The following is an 18,583-nucleotide window of genomic DNA, read 5'->3' on the forward strand; positions in this document are numbered from 1 at the left end:
GGAGACTAAACCAGGGCTCAGTGGAGACTAAACCAGGGCTCAGTGGAGACTAAACCAGGGCTCAGTGGAGACTAAACCAGGACTCAGTGGAGACTAAACCAGGGCTCAGTGGAGACTAAACCAGGGCTCAGTGGAGACTAAACCAGGGCTCAGTGGAGACTAAACCAGGGCTCAGTGGAGACTAAACCAGGGCTGAGTGGAGACTAAACCAGGGCTGAGTGGAGACTAAACCAGGGCTGAGTGGAGACTAAACCAGGACTCAGTGGAGACTAAACCAGGGCTCAGTGGAGACTAAACCAGGGCTCAGTGGAGACTAAACCAGGGCTCAGTGGAGACTAAACCAGGGCTCAGTGGAGACTAAACCAGGGCTTAGTGGAGACTAAACCAGGACTCAGTGGAGACTAAACCAGGGCTGAGTGGAGACTAAACCAGGGCTGAGTGGAGACTAAACCAGGGCTTAGTGGAGACTAAACCAGGGCTCAGTGGAGACTAAACCAGGGCTCAGTGGAGACTAAACCAGGACTCAGTGGAGACTAAACCAGGGCTCAGTGGAGACTAAACCAGGGCTCAGTGGAGACTAAACCAGGACTCAGTGGAGACTAAACCAGGGCTCAGTGGAGACTAAACCAGGGCTCAGTGGAGACTAAACCAGGGCTCAGTGGAGACTAAACCAGGGCTCAGTGGAGACTAAACCAGGGCTCAGTGGAGACTAAACCAGGGCTGAGTGGAGACTAAACCAGGACTCAGTGGAGACTAAACCAGGACTCAGTGGAGACTAAACCAGGACTCAGTGGAGACTAAACCAGGGCTGAGTGGAGACTAAACCAGGGCTCAGTGGAGACTAAACCAGGGCTCAGTGGAGACTAAACCAGGGCTCAGTGGAGACTAAACCAGGGCTTAGTGGAGACTAAACCAGGGCTCAGTGGAGACTAAACCAGGGCTCAGTGGAGACTAAACCAGGGCTCAGTGGAGACTAAACCAGGGCTCAGTGGAGACTAAACCAGGGCTCAGTGGAGACTAAACCAGGGCTCAGTGGAGACTAAACCAGGGCTGAGTGGAGACTAAACCAGGACTCAGTGGAGACTAAACCAGGGCTCAGTGGAGACTAAACCAGGGCTCAGTGGAGACTAAACCAGGACTCAGTGGAGACTAAACCAGGGCTCAGTGGAGACTAAACCAGGGCTCAGTGGAGACTAAACCAGGGCTCAGTGGAGACTAAACCAGGGCTCAGTGGAGACTAAACCAGGACTCAGTGGAGACTAAACCAGGGCTCAGTGGAGACTAAACCAGGGCTCAGTGGAGACTAAACCAGGGCTCAGTGGAGACTAAACCAGGGCTCAGTGGAGACTAAACCAGGGCTCAGTGGAGACTAAACCAGGGCTCAGTGGAGACTCAAACCAGGACTCAGTGGAGACTAAACCAGGGCTCAGTGGAGACTAAACCAGGACTCAGTGGAGACTAAACCAGGGCTCAGTGGAGACTAAACCAGGGCTCAGTGGAGACTAAACCAGGGCTCAGTGGAGACTAAACCAGGACTCAGTGGAGACTAAACCAGGGCTCAGTGGAGACTAAACCAGGGCTCAGTGGAGACTAAACCAGGACTCAGTGGAGACTAAACCAGGGCTCAGTGGAGACTAAACCAGGGCTGAGTGGAGACTAAACCAGGGCTCAGTGGAGACTAAACCAGGGCTCAGTGGAGACTAAACCAGGGCTCAGTGGAAGAGACCACTAAACCAGGACTCAGTGGAGACTAAAACCATGGCCCACAGTGGAGATTAAACCAGGCCCAGTGGAGACAACCAGGACTCAGTGGAGACTAAACCAGACTCAGTGGAGACCAAAACCAGGCCCAGTGGAGACCAAACCAGGGCTACAGTGGAAGTGGAGCTAAACCAGGGCTCAGTGGAGACTAAACCAGGGCTCAGTGGAGACTAAACCAGGGCTGAGTGGAGACTAAACCAGGGCTGAGTGGAGACTAAACCAGGGCTCAGTGGAGACTAAACCAGGGCTCAGTGGAGACTAAACCAGGGCTGAGTGGAGACTAAACCAGGGCTGAGTGGAGACTAAACCAGGGCTCAGTGGAGACTCAAACCAGGGCTCAGTGGAGACTAAACCAGGCTGAGTGGAGACTAAGTTAACCAGGGACCCGCGGAGACTAAACCAGGGCCTCAGTGGAGACTAAACCAGGGCTCAGTGGAGACTAAACCAGGGCTAGACCAAACCAGGGCCTACAGTGGAGACTAAACCAGGGCTCAGTGGAGACTAAACCAGGGCTCAGTGGAGACTAAACCAGGGCCCAGTGGAGACTAAACCAGGAGCTTGGTGGAGACTAAAACCAGGGCTCAGTGGAGACTAAAGCCAGGGCCCAGTGGAGACTAAACCCAGGACCCAGTGAGACTAAACCAGGAGCTCAGTGGAGACTAAACCAGGGCTCAGTGGAGACTAAACCAGGAGCTTGGGGTGGAGACTAAACCAGGGCTTAGGGGTGGACTAAACCAGGCTTAGTGGAGACTAAAGCCAGGGCTCAGTGGAGACTAAACCAAAACCAGGGCTGAGTGGAGACTCAAACCAGGGCCTGGTGGAGACCAAACCAGGTGCGGAGACTAAAACCAGGGCTCAGTGGAGACTAAACCAGGGACTCAGTGGAGACTAAACCAGGGCTCAGTGGAGACTAAACCAGGGCTCAGTGGAGACTAAACCAGAACTCAGTGGAGACCGGCTGGGAGCCTTAGTGGAGACTAAACCAGGGCTCAGTGGAGACTAAACCAGGCCAGGGCTCAGTGGAGACTAAACCAGGACTCAGTGGAGACTAAACCAGGGCTCAGTGGAGACTAAACCAGGGCTTAGTGGAGACTAAACCAGGGCTTAGTGGAGACTAAACCAGGGCTTAGTGGAGACTAAACCAGGGCTGAGTGGAGACTAAACCAGGGCTCAGTGGAGACTAAACCAGGCTCAGTGGAGACTAAACCAGGGCTCAGTGGAGACTAAACCAGGACTCAGTGGAGACTAAACCAGGGCTTAGTGGAGACTAAACCAGGGCTGAGTGGAGACTAAACCAGGACTCAGTGGAGACTAAACCAGGGCTGAGTGGAGACTAAACCAGGGCTCAGTGGAGACTAAACCAGGACTCAGTGGAGACTAAACCAGGACTCAGTGGAGACTAAACCAGGGCTTAGTGGAGACTAAACCAGGGCTCAGTGGAGACTAAACCAGGGCTTAGTGGAGACTAAACCAGGGCTTAGTGGAGACTAAACCAGGGCTTAGTGGAGACTAAACCAGGACTCAGTGGAGACTAAACCAGGGCTGAGTGGAGACTAAACCGAGGCTGGAGACTAAACAGGACTCAGTGGAGACTAAACCAGGACTCAGTGGAGACTAAACCAGGACTCAGTGGAGACTGAAAACCAGGGCTCCAGTGGAGACTAAACCAGAGACTCAGTGGGAGATTTACAAAACCAGGACTCAGTGGAGACTAAACCAGGGCTCAGTGGAGACTAAACCAGGACTCAGTGGAGACTAAACCAGGACTCAGTGGAGACTAAACCAGGGCTTAGTGGAGACTAAACCAGGGGCTCAGTGGAGACTCAAACCACAGGGGCTTAGTGGAGACTAAACCAGGGCTCAGTGGAGACTAAACCAGGGCTCAGTGGAGACTAAACCAGGGCTCAGTGGAGACTAAACCAGGACTCAGTGGAGACTAAACCAGGGCTCAGTGGAGACTAAACCAGGACTCAGTGGAGACTAAACCAGGGCTCAGTGGAGACTAAACCAGGACTCAGTGGAGACTAAACCAGGACTGAGTGGAGACTAAACCAGGGCTGAGTGGAGACTAAACCAGGACTCAGTGGAGACTAAACCAGGGCTTAGTGGAGACTAAACCAGGACTCAGTGGAGACTAAACCAGGACTCAGTGGAGACTAAACCAGGGCTCAGTGGAGACTAAACCCAGGACTCAGTGGAGACTAAACCAGGGCTTAGTGGAGACTAAAACCAGGGGCTGAGTGGAGGAGGAGGAGACGGGTCATGAGCAGGAGGAGGAGACGGGTCATGAGGAGGAGGAGGAGACCATGAGGAGGAGGAGGAGACGGCATGAGGAGGAGGAAGTCATGAGGAGGAGGAGACGCCATGGAGGAGGAGGAGACACATGAGGAGGAGGAGGAGACGGTCATGAGGAGGAGGAGAGGAGGAGAGACGGTATGAGGAGGAGGAGGAGACGGTCATGAGGAGGAGGAGGAGACGGGTGATGAGGAGGAGGAGGAGACGGTCATGAGGAGGAGGAGGAGACGTCTCCATCACGGAGGAGGAGGAGGAGACGTCTCCATCACGGAGGAGGAGGAGGAGACGTCTCCATCACAGAGGAGGAGGAGGAGACGGCCATGAGGAGGAGGAGGAGGCACATGAGGAGGAGGAGGAGACGGGTCATGAGGAGGAGGAGGAGACGTCATGAGGAGGAGGAGACGGCCATGAGGAGGAGGAGGAGACGGATGAGGAGGAGGAGGAGACGGTCATGAGGAGGAGGAGGAGGAGACGCTATGAGGAGGAGGAGACGGGTCATGAGGAGGAGGAGGAGACGGGTCATGAGGAGGAGGAGGAGGAGACGATGAGGAGGAGGAGGAGACGCGCTGAGGAGGAGGAGGAGACGGTCATGAGGAGGAGGAGGAGACGTCACCACCACGGAGGAGGAGGAGGAGACGTCATGAGGAGGAGGAGACGGTCATGAGGAGGAGGAGACGTTCAGAGGAGGAGGAGGAGACGGTCATGAGGAGGAGGAGGAGACCATGAGGAGGAGGAGGAGGCGCGTCATGAGGAGGAGGAGGAGACGCACATGAGGAGGAGGAGACGTCATGAGGAGGAGGAGGAGAGCCATGAGGAGGAGGAGGAGACGGGTCATGAGGAGGAGGAGGAGACGCCATGAGGAGGAGGAGACGGTCATGAGGAGGAGGAGGAGACGCCATGAGGAGGAGGAGGAGACGCTGGCCATGAGGAGGAGGAGACGCGCATGAGGAGGAGAGGACGCCATGAGGAGGAGGAGGAGACGGGTCATGAGGAGGAGGAGACGCATGAGGAGGAGGAGGAGACGGCCATGAGGAGGAGGAGGAGACGGATCATGAGGAGGAGGAGACGCCCCATGAGGAGGAGGAGGAGACGGGTCATGAGGAGGAGGAGACGCGTCATGAGGAGGAGGAGACGGGTCATGAGGAGGAGGAGGAGACGGGTCATGAGGAGGAGGAGGAGACGGATCATGAGGAGGAGGAGGAGACGCGTCATGAGGAGGAGGAGGAGACGGGTCATGAGGAGGAGGAGGAGACGCGTCATGAGGAGGAGGAGGAGACGGGTCATGAGGAGGAGGAGGAGACATGAGGAGGAGGAGGACGCGTCATGAGGAGGAGGAGGAGACGCGTCATGAGGAGGAGGAGACGCGTCATGAGGAGGAGGAGGAGACGGGTCATGAGGAGGAGGAGACGCGTCATGAGGAGGAGGAGGAGACGCGTCATGAGGAGGAGACGGATCATGAGGAGGAGACGCGTCATGAGGAGGAGGAGGAGACGGGTCATGAGGAGGAGGAGGAGACGCGTCATGAGGAGGAGGAGGAGACGGGTCATGAGGAGGAGGAGGAGACGCGTCATGAGGAGGAGGAGACGCGTCATGAGGAGGAGGAGGAGACGCGTCATGAGGAGGAGGAGGAGACGGGTCATGAGGAGGAGGAGGAGACAGGTCATGAGGAGGAGGAGGAGACGTCATGAGGAGGAGGAGGAGACGGTCATGAGGAGGAGGAGGAGACGGGTCATGAGGAGGAGGAGGAGACGCCTCATGAGGAGGAGGAGGAGACGGGTCATGAGGAGGAGGAGGAGACGATGAGGAGGAGGAGACGGGTCATGAGGAGGAGGAGGAGACGGCCATGAGGAGGAGGAGGACGCGCCATGAGGAGGTGGAGGAGACGGGTCATGAGGAGGAGGAGGAGACGCGTCATAAGGAGGAGGAGGAGATGCGTCATGAGGAGGAGGAGGAGACGGGTCATGAGGAGGAGGAGACGGGTCATGAAGAGGAGGAGGAGACGCGTCATGAGGAGGAGGAGGAGACGCATCATGAGGAGGAGGAGGAGACGCGTCATGAGGAGGAGGAGGAGACGGGTCATGAGGAGGAGGAGGAGACGCGTCATGAGGAGGAGGAGGAGACGGGTCATGAGGAGGAGGAGGAGACGGGTCATGAGGAGGAGGAGGAGGAGACGCGTCATGAGGAGGAGGAGGAGACGGGTCATGAGGAGGAGGAGGAGACGGGTCATGAGGAGGAGGAGACGCGTCATGAGGAGGAGGAGACGGATCATGAGGAGGAGGAGGAGACGCCATGAGGAGGAGGAGGAGACGCATGAGGAGGAGGAGACGCTAGGAGGAGGAGACAGGTCATGAGGAGGAGGAGGAGATGCGTCATAAGGAGGAGGAGGAGACGGGTCATGAGAAGGAGGAGGAGACGCGTCAGGAGGAGGAGGAGGAGACGTGGTCATGAGGAGGAGGAGACGTCATGAGGAGGAGGAGGAGACGTCATGAGGAGGAGGAGGAGACGGGTCATGAGGAGGAGGAGGAGACGCGTCATGAGGAGGAGGAGGAGACGCGTCATGAGGAGGAGGAGGAGACGGGTCATGAGGAGGAGGAGACGCGTCATGAGGAGGAGGAGACGGGTCATGAGGAGGAGGAGGAGACGGGTCATGAGGAGGAGGAGGAGACGGGTCATGAGGAGGAGGAGGAGACGGGTCATGAGGAGGAGGAGACGGGTCATGAGGAGGAGACGCGGCATGAGGAGGAGGAGGAGACGGGTCATGAGGAGGAGGAGGAGACGTCATGAGGAGGAGGAGGAGACGCGTCATGAGGAGGAGGAGGAGACGGGTCATGAGGAGGAGGAGACGGGTCATGAGGAGGAGGAGACGCGTCATGAGGAGGAGGAGGAGACGGGTCATGAGGAGGAGGAGGAGACGCGTCATGAGGAGGAGGAGACGCTCATGAGGAGGAGGAGGAGACGGGTCATGAGGAGGAGGAGGAGACGGGTCATGAGAGGAGGAGACGGGTCATGAGGAGGAGGAGGAGACGGTCATGAGGAGGAGGAGGAGACGTCATGAGGAGGAGGAGGAGACGGGCTATGAGGAGGAGGTCATGAGGAGGAGGAGGAGACGGGTCATGAGGAGGAGGAGACGCGTCATGAGGAGGAGGAGACGGGTCATGAGGAGGAGGAGGAGACGCGTCATGAGGAGGAGGAGACGCGTCATGAGGAGGAGGAGGAGTCATGAGGAGGAGGAGGAGACGGGTCATGAGGAGGAGGAGGAGACGGGTCATGAGGAGGAGGAGGAGACGCGTCATGAGGAGGAGGAGGAGACGGGTCATGAGGAGGAGACGCGTCATGAGGAGGAGGAGGAGACGGGTCATGAGGAGGAGGAGGAGACGCGTCATGAGGAGGAGGAGGAGACGCGTCATGAGGAGGAGGAGGAGACGGGTCATGAGGAGGAGGAGGAGACGGGTCATGAGGAGGAGGAGACGGGTCATGAGGAGGAGGAGGAGACGCGTCATGAGGAGGAGGAGGAGACGGGTCATGAGGAGGAGGAGGAGACGGGTCATGAGGAGGAGGAGGAGACGGGTCATGAGGAGGAGGAGGAGACGTGAGGAGGAGGAGATTACGAGGAGGAGGAGACGTCATGAGGATGAGGAGGAGACGGGTCATGAGGAGGAGGAGGAGACGGATCATGAGGAGGAGGAGGAGACGGCCATGAGGAGGAGGAGGAGACGGTCATGAGGAGGAGGAGGAGACGGTCATGAGGAGGAGGAGGAGACGGTCATGAGGAGGAGGAGGACGGGTCATGAGGAGGAGGAGGAGACGGTCATGAGGAGGAGGAGGAGACGTCATGAGGAGGAGGAGGAGACGCACATGAGGAGGAGGAGGAGACGGTCATGAGGAGGAGGAGGAGACGCGTCATGAGGAGGAGGAGACGGGTCATGAGGAGGAGGAGACGCGTCATGAGGAGGAGGAGGAGACGCGTCATGAGGAGGAGGAGGAGACGGGTCATGAGGAGGAGGAGGAGACGCGTCATGAGGAGGAGGAGGAGACGCGTCATGAGGAGGAGGAGGAGACGGTCATGAGGAGGAGGAGGAGACGTCATGAGGAGGAGGAGGAGACGGGTCATGAGGAGGAGGAGGAGACGCGTCATGGAGGAGGAGGAGACGGGTCATGAGGAGGAGGAGGAGACGGTCATGAGGAGGAGGAGGAGACGGGTCATGAGGAGGAGGAGGAGACGCGTCATGAGGAGGAGGAGACGGGTCATGAGGAGGAGGAGGAGACGGGTCATGAGGAGGAGGAGGAGACGCGTCATGAGGAGGAGGAGACGGGTCATGAGGAGGAGGAGGAGACGCGTCATGAGGAGGAGGAGGAGACGGGTCATGAGGAGGAGGAGGAGACGCATCATGAGGAGGAGGAGGAGGAGACGGGTCATGAGGAGGAGGAGACGGTCATGAGGAGGAGGAGACGGGCTGAGGAGGAGGAGGAGACGGTCATGAGGAGGAGGAGGAGACGCGTCATGAGGAGGAGGAGGAGACGGTCATGAGGAGGAGGAGGAGACGCGTCATGAGGAGGAGGAGGAGACGGGTCATGAGGAGGAGGAGACGGGTCATGAGGAGGAGGAGGAGACGGGTCATGAGGAGGAGGAGGAGACGGGTCATGAGGAGGAGGAGGAGACGCGTCATGAGGAGGAGGAGGAGAGATGCATGAGGAGGAGGAGGAGACGGGTCATGAGGAGGAGGAGGAGACGGTCATGAGGAGGAGGAGGAGACGGTCATGAGGAGGAGGAGGAGACGTGTCATGAGGAGGAGGAGGAGACGGGCCATGAGGAGGAGGAGGAGACGGGTCATGAGGAGGAGGAGGAGAGACGGTCATGCGAGGAGGAGGAGGAGACGGTCATGAGGAGGAGGAGGGGCTATGAGGAGGAGGAGGAGACGGGTCATGGAGGAGGAGGAGACGGTCATGAGGAGGAGGAGGAGACGGCCATGAGGAGGAGGAGACGGCGAGGAGGAGGAGGAGACGGGTCATGAGGAGGAGGAGGAGACGGTCATGAGGAGGAGGAGACGTGAGGAGGAGGAGGAGACGGTCATGAGGAGGAGGAGACGGTCATGAGGAGGAGGAGGAGGAGGAGTCATGAGGAGGAGGAGACGGGTCATGAGGAGGAGGAGGAGGAGGAGGCGGTCATGAGGAGGAGGAGGAGACGGGTCATGAGGAGGAGGAGACGCCATGAGGAGGAGGAGACGGTCATGAGGAGGAGGAGGAGACGCGTCATGAGGAGGAGGAGACGGGTCATGAGGAGGAGGAGGAGACGCGTCATGAGGAGGAGGAGGAGACGGGTCATGAGGAGGAGGAGGAGACGGGTCATGAGGAGGAGGAGACGCGTCATGAGGAGGAGGAGACGGATCATGAGGAGGAGGAGGAGACGCATCATGAGGAGGAGGAGGAGGAGACGCGTCATGAGGAGGAGGAGACGCGTCATGAGGAGGAGGAGACGCGTCATGAGGAGGAGGAGGAGACGCGTCATGAGGAGGAGGAGGAGACGGGTCATGAGGAGGAGGAGACGCGTCATGAGGAGGAGGAGACGCGTCATGAGGAGGAGGAGACGGGTCATGAGGAGGAGGAGGAGACGGGTCATGAGGAGGAGGAGGAGACGCGTCATGAGGAGGAGGAGGAGACGCGTCATGAGGAGGAGGAGGAGACGGTCATGAGGAGGAGGAGACGGGTCATGAGGAGGAGGAGACGGGTCATGAGGAGGAGGAGGAGGAGGAGGAGGAGGAGACGGGTCATGAGGAGGAGGAGGAGACGCGTCATAAGGAGGAGGAGGAGACGCGTCATGAGGAGGAGGAGAGACGTGGAGGAGGAGACGTCATGAGGAGGAGGAGGAGACGGGTCATGAGGAGGAGACGCTATAAAGAGGAGGAGGAGACGCTGTCATGAGGAGGAGGAGGAGGGTCATGAGGAGGAGGAGGAGACGGTCATGAGGAGGAGGAGATGCGCGATGAGGAGGAGGAGACGCCATGAGGAGGAGGAGGAGACGGGTCATGAGGAGGAGGAGGAGACGGCCATGAGGAGGAGGAGGAGACGGTCATGAGGAGGAGGAGGAGACGGGTCATGAGGAGGAGGAGGAGGAGGGGGCTCATGAGGAGGAGGAGGAGACGGGTCATGAGGAGGAGGAGGAGACGGCCATGAGGAGGAGGAGGAGACGGTCATGAGGAGGAGGAGGAGACGGTCATGAGGAGGAGGAGACGCCATGAGGAGGAGGAGGAGACGGGCCATGAGGAGGAGGAGACGGGTCATGAGGAGGAGGAGGAGACGGTCATGAGGAGGAGGAGACGGGTCATGAGGAGGAGGAGGAGACGCTCATGAGGAGGAGGAGGAGACGGTCATGAGGAGGAGGAGGAGACGGTCATGAGGAGGAGGAGACGGGTCATGAGGAGGAGGAGGAGACGGTCATGAGGAGGAGGAGGAGACGGTCATGAGGAGGAGGAGGAGGAGATGTCATGAGGAGGAGACGAGGAGGAGGAGGGGTCATGAGGAGGAGGAGGAGACGTCATGAGGAGGAGGAGACGCCATGAGGAGGAGGAGACGCTATGAGGAGGAGGAGGAGACGCCATGAGGAGGAGGAGGAGACGGTCATGAGGAGGAGGAGACGCGCTATGAGGAGGAGGAGGAGACGCGCCATGAGGAGGAGGAGGAGGAGACGGGTCATGAGGAGGAGGAGGAGACGGGTCATGAGGAGGAGGAGGAGACGTCATGAGGAGGAGGAGGAGACGGTCATGAGGAGGAGGAGGAGGAGACGGTCATGAGGAGGAGGAGGAGACGGCATGAGGAGGAGGAGGAGACGGTCATGAGGAGGAGGAGGAGACGGCCATGAGGAGGAGGAGGAGACGGTCATGAGGAGGAGGAGGAGACGGGTCATGAGGAGGAGGAGGAGGAGGGCGCATGAGGAGGAGGGAGACGACATGAGGAGGAGGAGACGGCTATGAGGAGGAGGAGGAGACGGTCATGAGGAGGAGGAGGAGACGGCCATGAGGAGGAGGAGGAGACGGCCATGAGGAGGAGGAGACGGGCCATGAGGAGGAGGAGGAGACGGTCATGAGGAGGAGGAGACGCACATGAGGAGGAGGAGACGGCCTATGAGGAGGAGGAGGAGACGGTCATGAGGAGGAGGAGACGCGCCAGGAGGAGGAGGAGACGGCCATGAGGAGGAGGAGGAGACGGGTCATGAGGAGGAGGAGGAGACGTCATGAGGAGGAGGAGACGCCATGAGGAGGAGGAGACGTCATGAGGAGGAGGAGGAGACGGGCCATGAGGAGGAGGAGAGGAGGGAGGAGGAGACGCTCATGAGGAGGAGGAGGAGACGGTCATGAGGAGGAGGAGGAGACGCACATGAGGAGGAGGAGACGCGTCATGAGGAGGAGGAGGAGATGCGTCATGAGGAGGAGGAGGAGACGGTCATGAGGAGGAGGAGACGGGTCATGAGGAGGAGGAGACGGGTCATGAGGAGGAGGAGGAGACGCGTCATGAGGAGGAGGAGACGCATCATGAGGAGGAGGAGACGGCATGAGGAGGAGGAGACGCGCCATGAGGAGGAGGAGGAGACGGCTGAGGAGGAGGAGGAGACGGGTCATGAGGAGGAGGAGGAGACGCGGTCATGAGGAGGAGGAGGAGACGGTCATGAGGAGGAGGAGACGGCCATGAGGGAGGAGGAGGAGACGGGTCATGAGGAGGAGGAGGAGGAGGAGGAGGAGACGGCCATGAGGAGGAGGAGGAGACGGGTCATGAGGAGGAGGAGGAGACGCCATGAGGGAGGAGGAGGAGACGGCCATGAGGAGGAGGAGGAGACGCGTCATGAGGAGGAGGAGGAGACGGGTCATGAGGAGGAGGAGGAGACGGGTCATGAGGAGGAGGAGGAGGAGACGAGATGAGGAGGAGGAGACGGATCATGAGGAGGAGGAGGAGACGGGTCATGAGGAGGAGGAGACGCGGCATGAGGAGCAGGAGAGAGGCCATGAGGAGGAGGAGGAGACGCGTCATGAGGAGGAGGAGGAGGAGACGCGTCATGAGGAGGAGGAGGAGACGGGTCATGAGGAGGAGGAGACGCGTCATAAGGAGGAGGAGGAGACGCGTCATGAGGAGGAGGAGGAGACGGGTCATGAGGAGGAGGAGACGGGTCATGAGGAGGAGGAGGAGGAGACGGGTCATGAGGAGGAGGAGGAGACGGGTCATGAGGAGGAGGAGGAGACGGGTCATGAGGAGGAGGAGGAGACGCGTCATGAGGAGGAGGAGGAGACGGGTCATGAGGAGGAGGAGGAGACGGGTCATGAGGAGGAGGAGGAGACGGGTCATGAGGAGGAGGAGGAGACGGGTCATGAGGAGGAGGAGGAGACGCGTCATGAGGAGGAGGAGGAGACGGGTCATGAGGAGGAGGAGGAGACGGGTCATGAGGAGGAGGAGGAGACGCGTCATAAGGAGGAGGAGGAGACGGGTCATGAGGAGGAGGAGACGGGCATGAGGAGGAGGAGGAGACGGGTCATGAGGAGGAGGAGGAGACGGGTCATGAGGAGGAGGAGGAGACGGTCATGAGGAGGAGGAGACGGTCATGAGGAGGAGGAGGAGACGGTCATGAGGAGGAGGAGGGGACGGGTCATGAGAGGGAGGAGGAGACGAGTCATGAGGAGGAGGAGGAGACGCGTCATGAGGAGGAGGAGGAGACGCGTCATGAGGAGGAGGAGGAGACGCGTCATGAGGAGGAGGAGACGGGTCATGAGGAGGAGGAGGAGACGCGTCATAAGGAGGAGGAGGAGACGCGTCATGAGGAGGAGGAGGAGACGCGTCATGAGGAGGAGGAGGAGACGCGTCATGAGGAGGAGGAGGAGACGGGTCATGAGGAGGAGGAGACGGGTCATGAGGAGGAGGAGACGGGTCATGAGGAGGAGGAGACGGGTCATGAGGAGGAGGAGGAGACGCCATGAGGAGGAGGAGGAGACGGGTCATGAGGAGGAGGAGGAGATGCGTCATGAGGAGGAGGAGGAGACGCGTCAGGAGGAGGAGGAGGAGACGGGTCATGAGGAGGAGGAGGAGACGAGTCGTGAGGAGGAGGGGGAGACGGGTCATGAGAAGGAGGAGGAGAGGGGAGGAGGAGGAGGAGACGGTCATGAGGAGGAGGAGGAGGAGACGGGTCATGAGGAGGAGGAGGAGACGGTCATGAGGAGGAGGAGGAGATGCGTCATGAGGAGGAGGAGGAGACGCATCATGAGGAGGAGGAGGAGACGGGTCATGAGGAGGAGGAGACGGGTCATGAGGAGGAGGAGACTGGTCATGAGGAGGAGGAGGAGACGCTATGAGGAGGAGGAGGAGACGCCATGAGGAGGAGGAGGAGACGGTCATGAGGAGGAGGAGGAGACGGTCATGAGGAGGAGGAGACGGGTCATGAGGAGGAGGAGACGGGTCATGAGGAGGAGGAGGAGACGCGTCATGAGGAGGAGGAGACGGGCCATGAGGAGGAGGAGACGGGTCATGAGGAGGAGGAGGAGATGGCCATGAGGAGGAGGAGGAGACGGTCATGAGGAGGAGGAGACGGTCATGAGGAGGAGGAGGAGACGGGTCATGAGGAGGAGGAGGGAGGAGGAGACGGGTCATGCGGAGGAGGAGACGCTATGAGGAGGAGACGGCCATGAGGAGGAGGAGGAGACGGGTCATGAGGAGGAGGAGACGGGTCATGAGGAGGAGGAGACGGGTCATGAGGAGGAGGAGACGGATCATGAGGAGGAGGAGACGGGTCATGAGGAGGAGGAGACGGGTCATGAGGAGGAGGAGACGGGTCATGAGGAGGAGGAGGAGACGGGTCATGAGGAGGAGGAGGAGAGGAGACGGTCATGAGGAGGAGGAGACGGTCATGAGGAGGAGGAGGAGACGGTCATGAGGAGGAGGAGACGGTCATGAGGAGGAGGAGGAGGGTCATGAGGAGGAGGAGGAGACGGGTCATGAGGAGGAGGAGACGGGTCATGAAGAGGAGGAGGAGGAGGAGACCGGTCATGAGGAGGAGGAGGACGTGAGGAGGAGGAGACGTCATGAGGAGGAGGAGGAGACGGTCATGAGGAGGAGGAGACGCGTCATGAGGAGGAGGAGACGGGTCATGAGGAGGAGGAGACGGGTCATGAGGAGGAGGAGGAGACGCGTCATAAGGAGGAGGAGGAGACGCGTCATGAGGAGGAGGAGGAGGAGACGGGTCATGAGGAGGAGGAGGAGACGCGTCATGAGGAGGAGGAGGAGACGGGTCATGAGGAGGAGGAGACGCGTCATGAGGAGGAGGAGGAGACGGTCATGAGGAGGAGGAGGAGACGGGTCATGAGGAGGAGGAGACGTCATGAGGAGGAGGAGACGCATGAGGAGGAGGAGACGGTCATGAGGAGGAGGAGGAGGGACGTCATAAGGAGGAGGAGACGCGTCATAAGGAGGATGAGGAGACGCGTCATAAGGAGGATGAGACGCGTCATAAGGAGGAGGAGGAGACGCGTCATAAGGAGGAGGAGACGGGTCATGAGGAGGAGGAGACGGGTCATGAGGAGGAGACGGGTCATGAGGAGGAGACGGGTCATGAGGAGGAGACGGGTCATGAGGAGGAGACGGGTCATGAGGAGACGGGTCATGAGGAGGAGGAGGAGACGGGTCATGAGGAGGAGGAGGAGACGCGTCATGAGGAGGAGGAGACGGCTCATGAGGAGGAGGAGGAGGAGACGGGTCATGAGGAGGAGGAGACGCGTCATGAGGAGGAGGAGACGGGTCATGAGGAGGAGGAGACGCGTCATGAGGAGGAGGAGGAGACGGGTCATGAGGAGGAGGAGACGCGTCATGAGGAGGAGGAGACGGGTCATGAGGAGGAGGAGGAGACGGGTCATGAGTAGGAGGAGGAGACGCGTCATAAGGAGGAGGAGGAGACGGGTCATGAGTAGGAGGAGGAGATGCGTCATAAGGAGGAGGAGACGCGTCATGAGGAGGAGGAGGAGACGGGTCATGAGGAGGAGGAGACGCGTCATGAGGAGGAGGAGACGGGTCATGAGGAGGAGACGCGTCATAAGGAGGAGGAGGAGATGCGTCATAAGGAGGAGACGCGTCATAAGGAGGAGGAGACGCGTCATGAGGAAGAGGAGACGCGTCATGAGGAGGAGGAGGAGACGGTCATGAGGAGGAGGAGACGCGTCATAAGGAGGAGGAGACGGGTCATGAGGAGGAGGAGACGCGTCATAAAGAGGAGGAGACGCGTCATAAGGAGGAGGAGGAGACGCGTCATGAGGAAGAGGAGACGCGTCATGAGGAAGAGGAGACGCGTCATGAGGAAGAGGAGACGGGTCATGAGGAGGAGGAGGAGACTCGTCATGAGGAAGAGGAGACGCGTCATAAGGAGGAGGAGGAGACGCGTCATGAGGAAGAGGAGACGCGTCATGAGGAAGAGGAGACGCGTCATGAGGAGGAGGAGGAGACGGGTCATGAGGAGGAGGAGACGCGTCATAAGGAGGAGGAGACGGGTCATGAGGAGGAGGAGGAGACGGGTCATGAGGAGGAGGAGGAGACGGGTCATGAGGAGGAGGAGACGCGTCATGAGGAAGAGGAGACGCGTCATGAGGAAGAGGAGACGCGTCATGAGGAGGAGGAGGAGACGGGTCATGAGGAGGAGGAGATGCGTCATGAGGAGGAGGAGGAGGAGGAGACGGGTCATGAGGAGGAGGAGACGCGTCATAAGGAGGAGGAGACGCGTCATAAGGAGGAGGAGGAGACGCGTCATGAGGAGGAGGAGGAGACGGGTCATGAGGAGGAGACGCGTCATAAGGAGGAGGAGGAGACAGGTCATGAGGAGGAGACGCGTCATGAGGAGGAGGAGACGTGTCATGAGGAGGAGGAGACGCGTCATGAGGAGGAGACGCATCATGAGGAGGAGACGCATCATGAGGAGGAGACGGGTGAGGAGGAGGAGGAGACGGGTGAGGAGGAGGAGGAGACGGGTGAGGAGGAGGAGGAGACGCATCATGAGGATGAGGAGACGGGTCATGAAGAGGAGGAGGAGACGCGTCATGAGGAGGAGGAGACGGGTCATGAGGAGGAGGAGGAGACGCGTCATGAGGAGGTGGTCATGAGGAGGAGGAGACGCGTCATGAGGAGGGTTTGTCATGAGGAGGAGGAGACTCACGTTGGTGATGATCCGGTTCAGGGAGTTGACCAGGACGAAGTGGAAGGTGGAGGGGGAGGAGGAGGCCAGGCAGACCTTCAGGGCACAGGAACAACTCAGAGGTCTTTGAACGCATCGTCACAAGAAGCAGCAAAAACTAAGCTCAAGAATTCTGATTATTTAAATAATAAGTTCCATTTAAAATCCCTCCTCAAATAATAAGTTTACTTCAATCAGATTGTGAAAAAAGCGTAAATTCGGAGCTCCTCAGTGAAACTATGAAATATGTATTTATACAACGGGATATTTAAATTCCATTGTTTTACAATTTCTATAAAATGAATGAGTAAATAAATGAAAGTCATCATAATAAATGAGTTGTTCTAAATGACGTGTTCTAGTTCCGTTTCCAGAGACGAGCAGGGCTCTTATTTTGAAGGGCACATCACAGGGGTTCATGGGGGGCGTGGCCTCTCTACCTTAAAGTGCTGGTTGTTGTGAGGGTTGATGCGGAAACAGGAGACGAAGCAATCCATCATGAGCTCCACGTCGGCGTTCTGGCTGCCCGTCCCCCGCCAGAAGGGCTTAGAGGGGTTGAAGAGCAGAGCCTGAGGGGGCAGAGGTCACAGGGGTCATAAATACACACATGAGGGTCATCAATACACACATGAGGGTCACAGGGGTCATCAATACACACATGAGGGTCACAGGGGTCATCAATACACACATGAGGGTCACAGGGGTCACCAATACACACATGAGGGTCACCACTACACACATGAGGGTCACAGGGGTCACCACTACACACATGAGGGTCACAGGGGTCATCACTACACACATGAGGGTCACAGGGGTCATCAATACACACATGAGGGTCACAGGGGTCATCACTACACACATGAGGGTCACAGGGGTCATCAATACACACATGAGGGTCACAGGGGTCACCAATACACACATGAGGGTCACAGGGGTCATCACTACACACATGAGGGTCACAGGGGTCACCAATACACACATGAGGGTCACCACTACACACATGAGGGTCACAGGGTCACTACACACATGAGGGTCACAGGGTCATCAATACACACATGAGGGTCACAGGGTCACTACACACATGAGGGTCACAGGGTCAATACACACATGAGGGTCACAGGGTCATCAATACACACATGAGGGTCACAGGGTCATAATACACACATGAGGGTCACAGGGTCATCATACACACATGAGGGTCACAGGGGTCACACACACATGAGGGTCACAGGGGTCACCAATACACACATGAGGGTCACAGGGGTCATCAATACACACATGAGGGTCACAGGGTCACACACACATGAGGGTCACAGGGGTCACCACTACACACATGAGGGTCACAGGGGTCACCAATACACACATGAGGGTCACAGGGGTCATCAATACACACATGAGGGTCACAGGGGTCATCACACACATGAGGGTCACAGGGGTCATCATACACACATGAGGGTCACAGGGTCACACACACACATGAGGGTCACAGGGGTCATAAATACACAGGGGTCATGAGGGTCACCAATACACACATGAGGGTCACAGGGGTCATCAATACACACATGAGGGTCACAGGGGTCATAAATACACACATGAGGGTCACAGGGGTCATCAATACACACATGAGGGTCACAGGGGTCATCAATACACACATGAGGGTCACAGGGGTCATCACTACACACATGAGGGTCACAGGGTCATCACACACACATGAGGGTCACAGGGGTCATCAATACACACATGAGGGTCACAGGGTCAATACACACATGAGGGTCAGGGTCACACACACATGAGGGTCACAGGGTCATCAATACACACATGAGGGTCACAGGGGGTCACACATGAGGGTCAGGGCTTACACACATGAGGGTCACAGGGGTCACTAACACACACATGAGGGTCACAGGGGTCATCACACACACATGAGGGTCACAGGGGTCACACACACACATGAGGGTCACAGGGTCACACACACACATGAGGGTCACAGGGGTCATCAATACACACATGAGGGTCACAGGGGTCATCAGTACATGAGGGTCATCAATACACACATGAGGGTCACAGGGGTCATCAATACACACATGAGGGTCACAGGGGTCATCAATACACACATGAGGGTCACAGGGGTCATCAATACACACATGAGGGTCACCAATACACACATGAGGGTCACAGGGGTCACCAATACACACATGAGGGTCACAGGGGTCATCAATACACACATGAGGGTCACCAATACACACATGAGGGTCACATGGGTCACTACACATGAGGGTCACAGGGGTCACCACTACACACATGAGGGTCACAGGGGTCATCACTACACACATGAGGGTC

At 58.3% G+C, this 18,583-nt stretch overlaps 1 protein-coding gene across 1 annotated transcript in view; it reads right to left on the reverse strand.

The window, feature by feature from the left end:
• Positions 1 to 2,524: 2,524 nt before the first annotated feature.
• The window catches only part of LOC130210701 (neurofibromin-like), a 30,933-nt gene continuing 14,874 nt past the window's right edge, over positions 2,525 to 18,583 (reverse strand). The window contains exons 10-12 of the mRNA XM_056441182.1: positions 16,684 to 16,812; positions 16,158 to 16,300; positions 2,525 to 2,534 (exon numbers count right to left, since the gene is read on the reverse strand). Coding sequence (XP_056297157.1) covers positions 2,525 to 2,534; positions 16,158 to 16,300; positions 16,684 to 16,812 — 282 coding nt within the window. The remainder of the gene's footprint in view (positions 2,535 to 16,157; positions 16,301 to 16,683; positions 16,813 to 18,583) is intronic.

Source organism: Pseudoliparis swirei, chromosome 20 (genome assembly GCF_029220125.1).
Source record: "Pseudoliparis swirei isolate HS2019 ecotype Mariana Trench chromosome 20, NWPU_hadal_v1, whole genome shotgun sequence".
Taxonomy (NCBI): domain Eukaryota; kingdom Metazoa; phylum Chordata; class Actinopteri; order Perciformes; family Liparidae; genus Pseudoliparis; species Pseudoliparis swirei.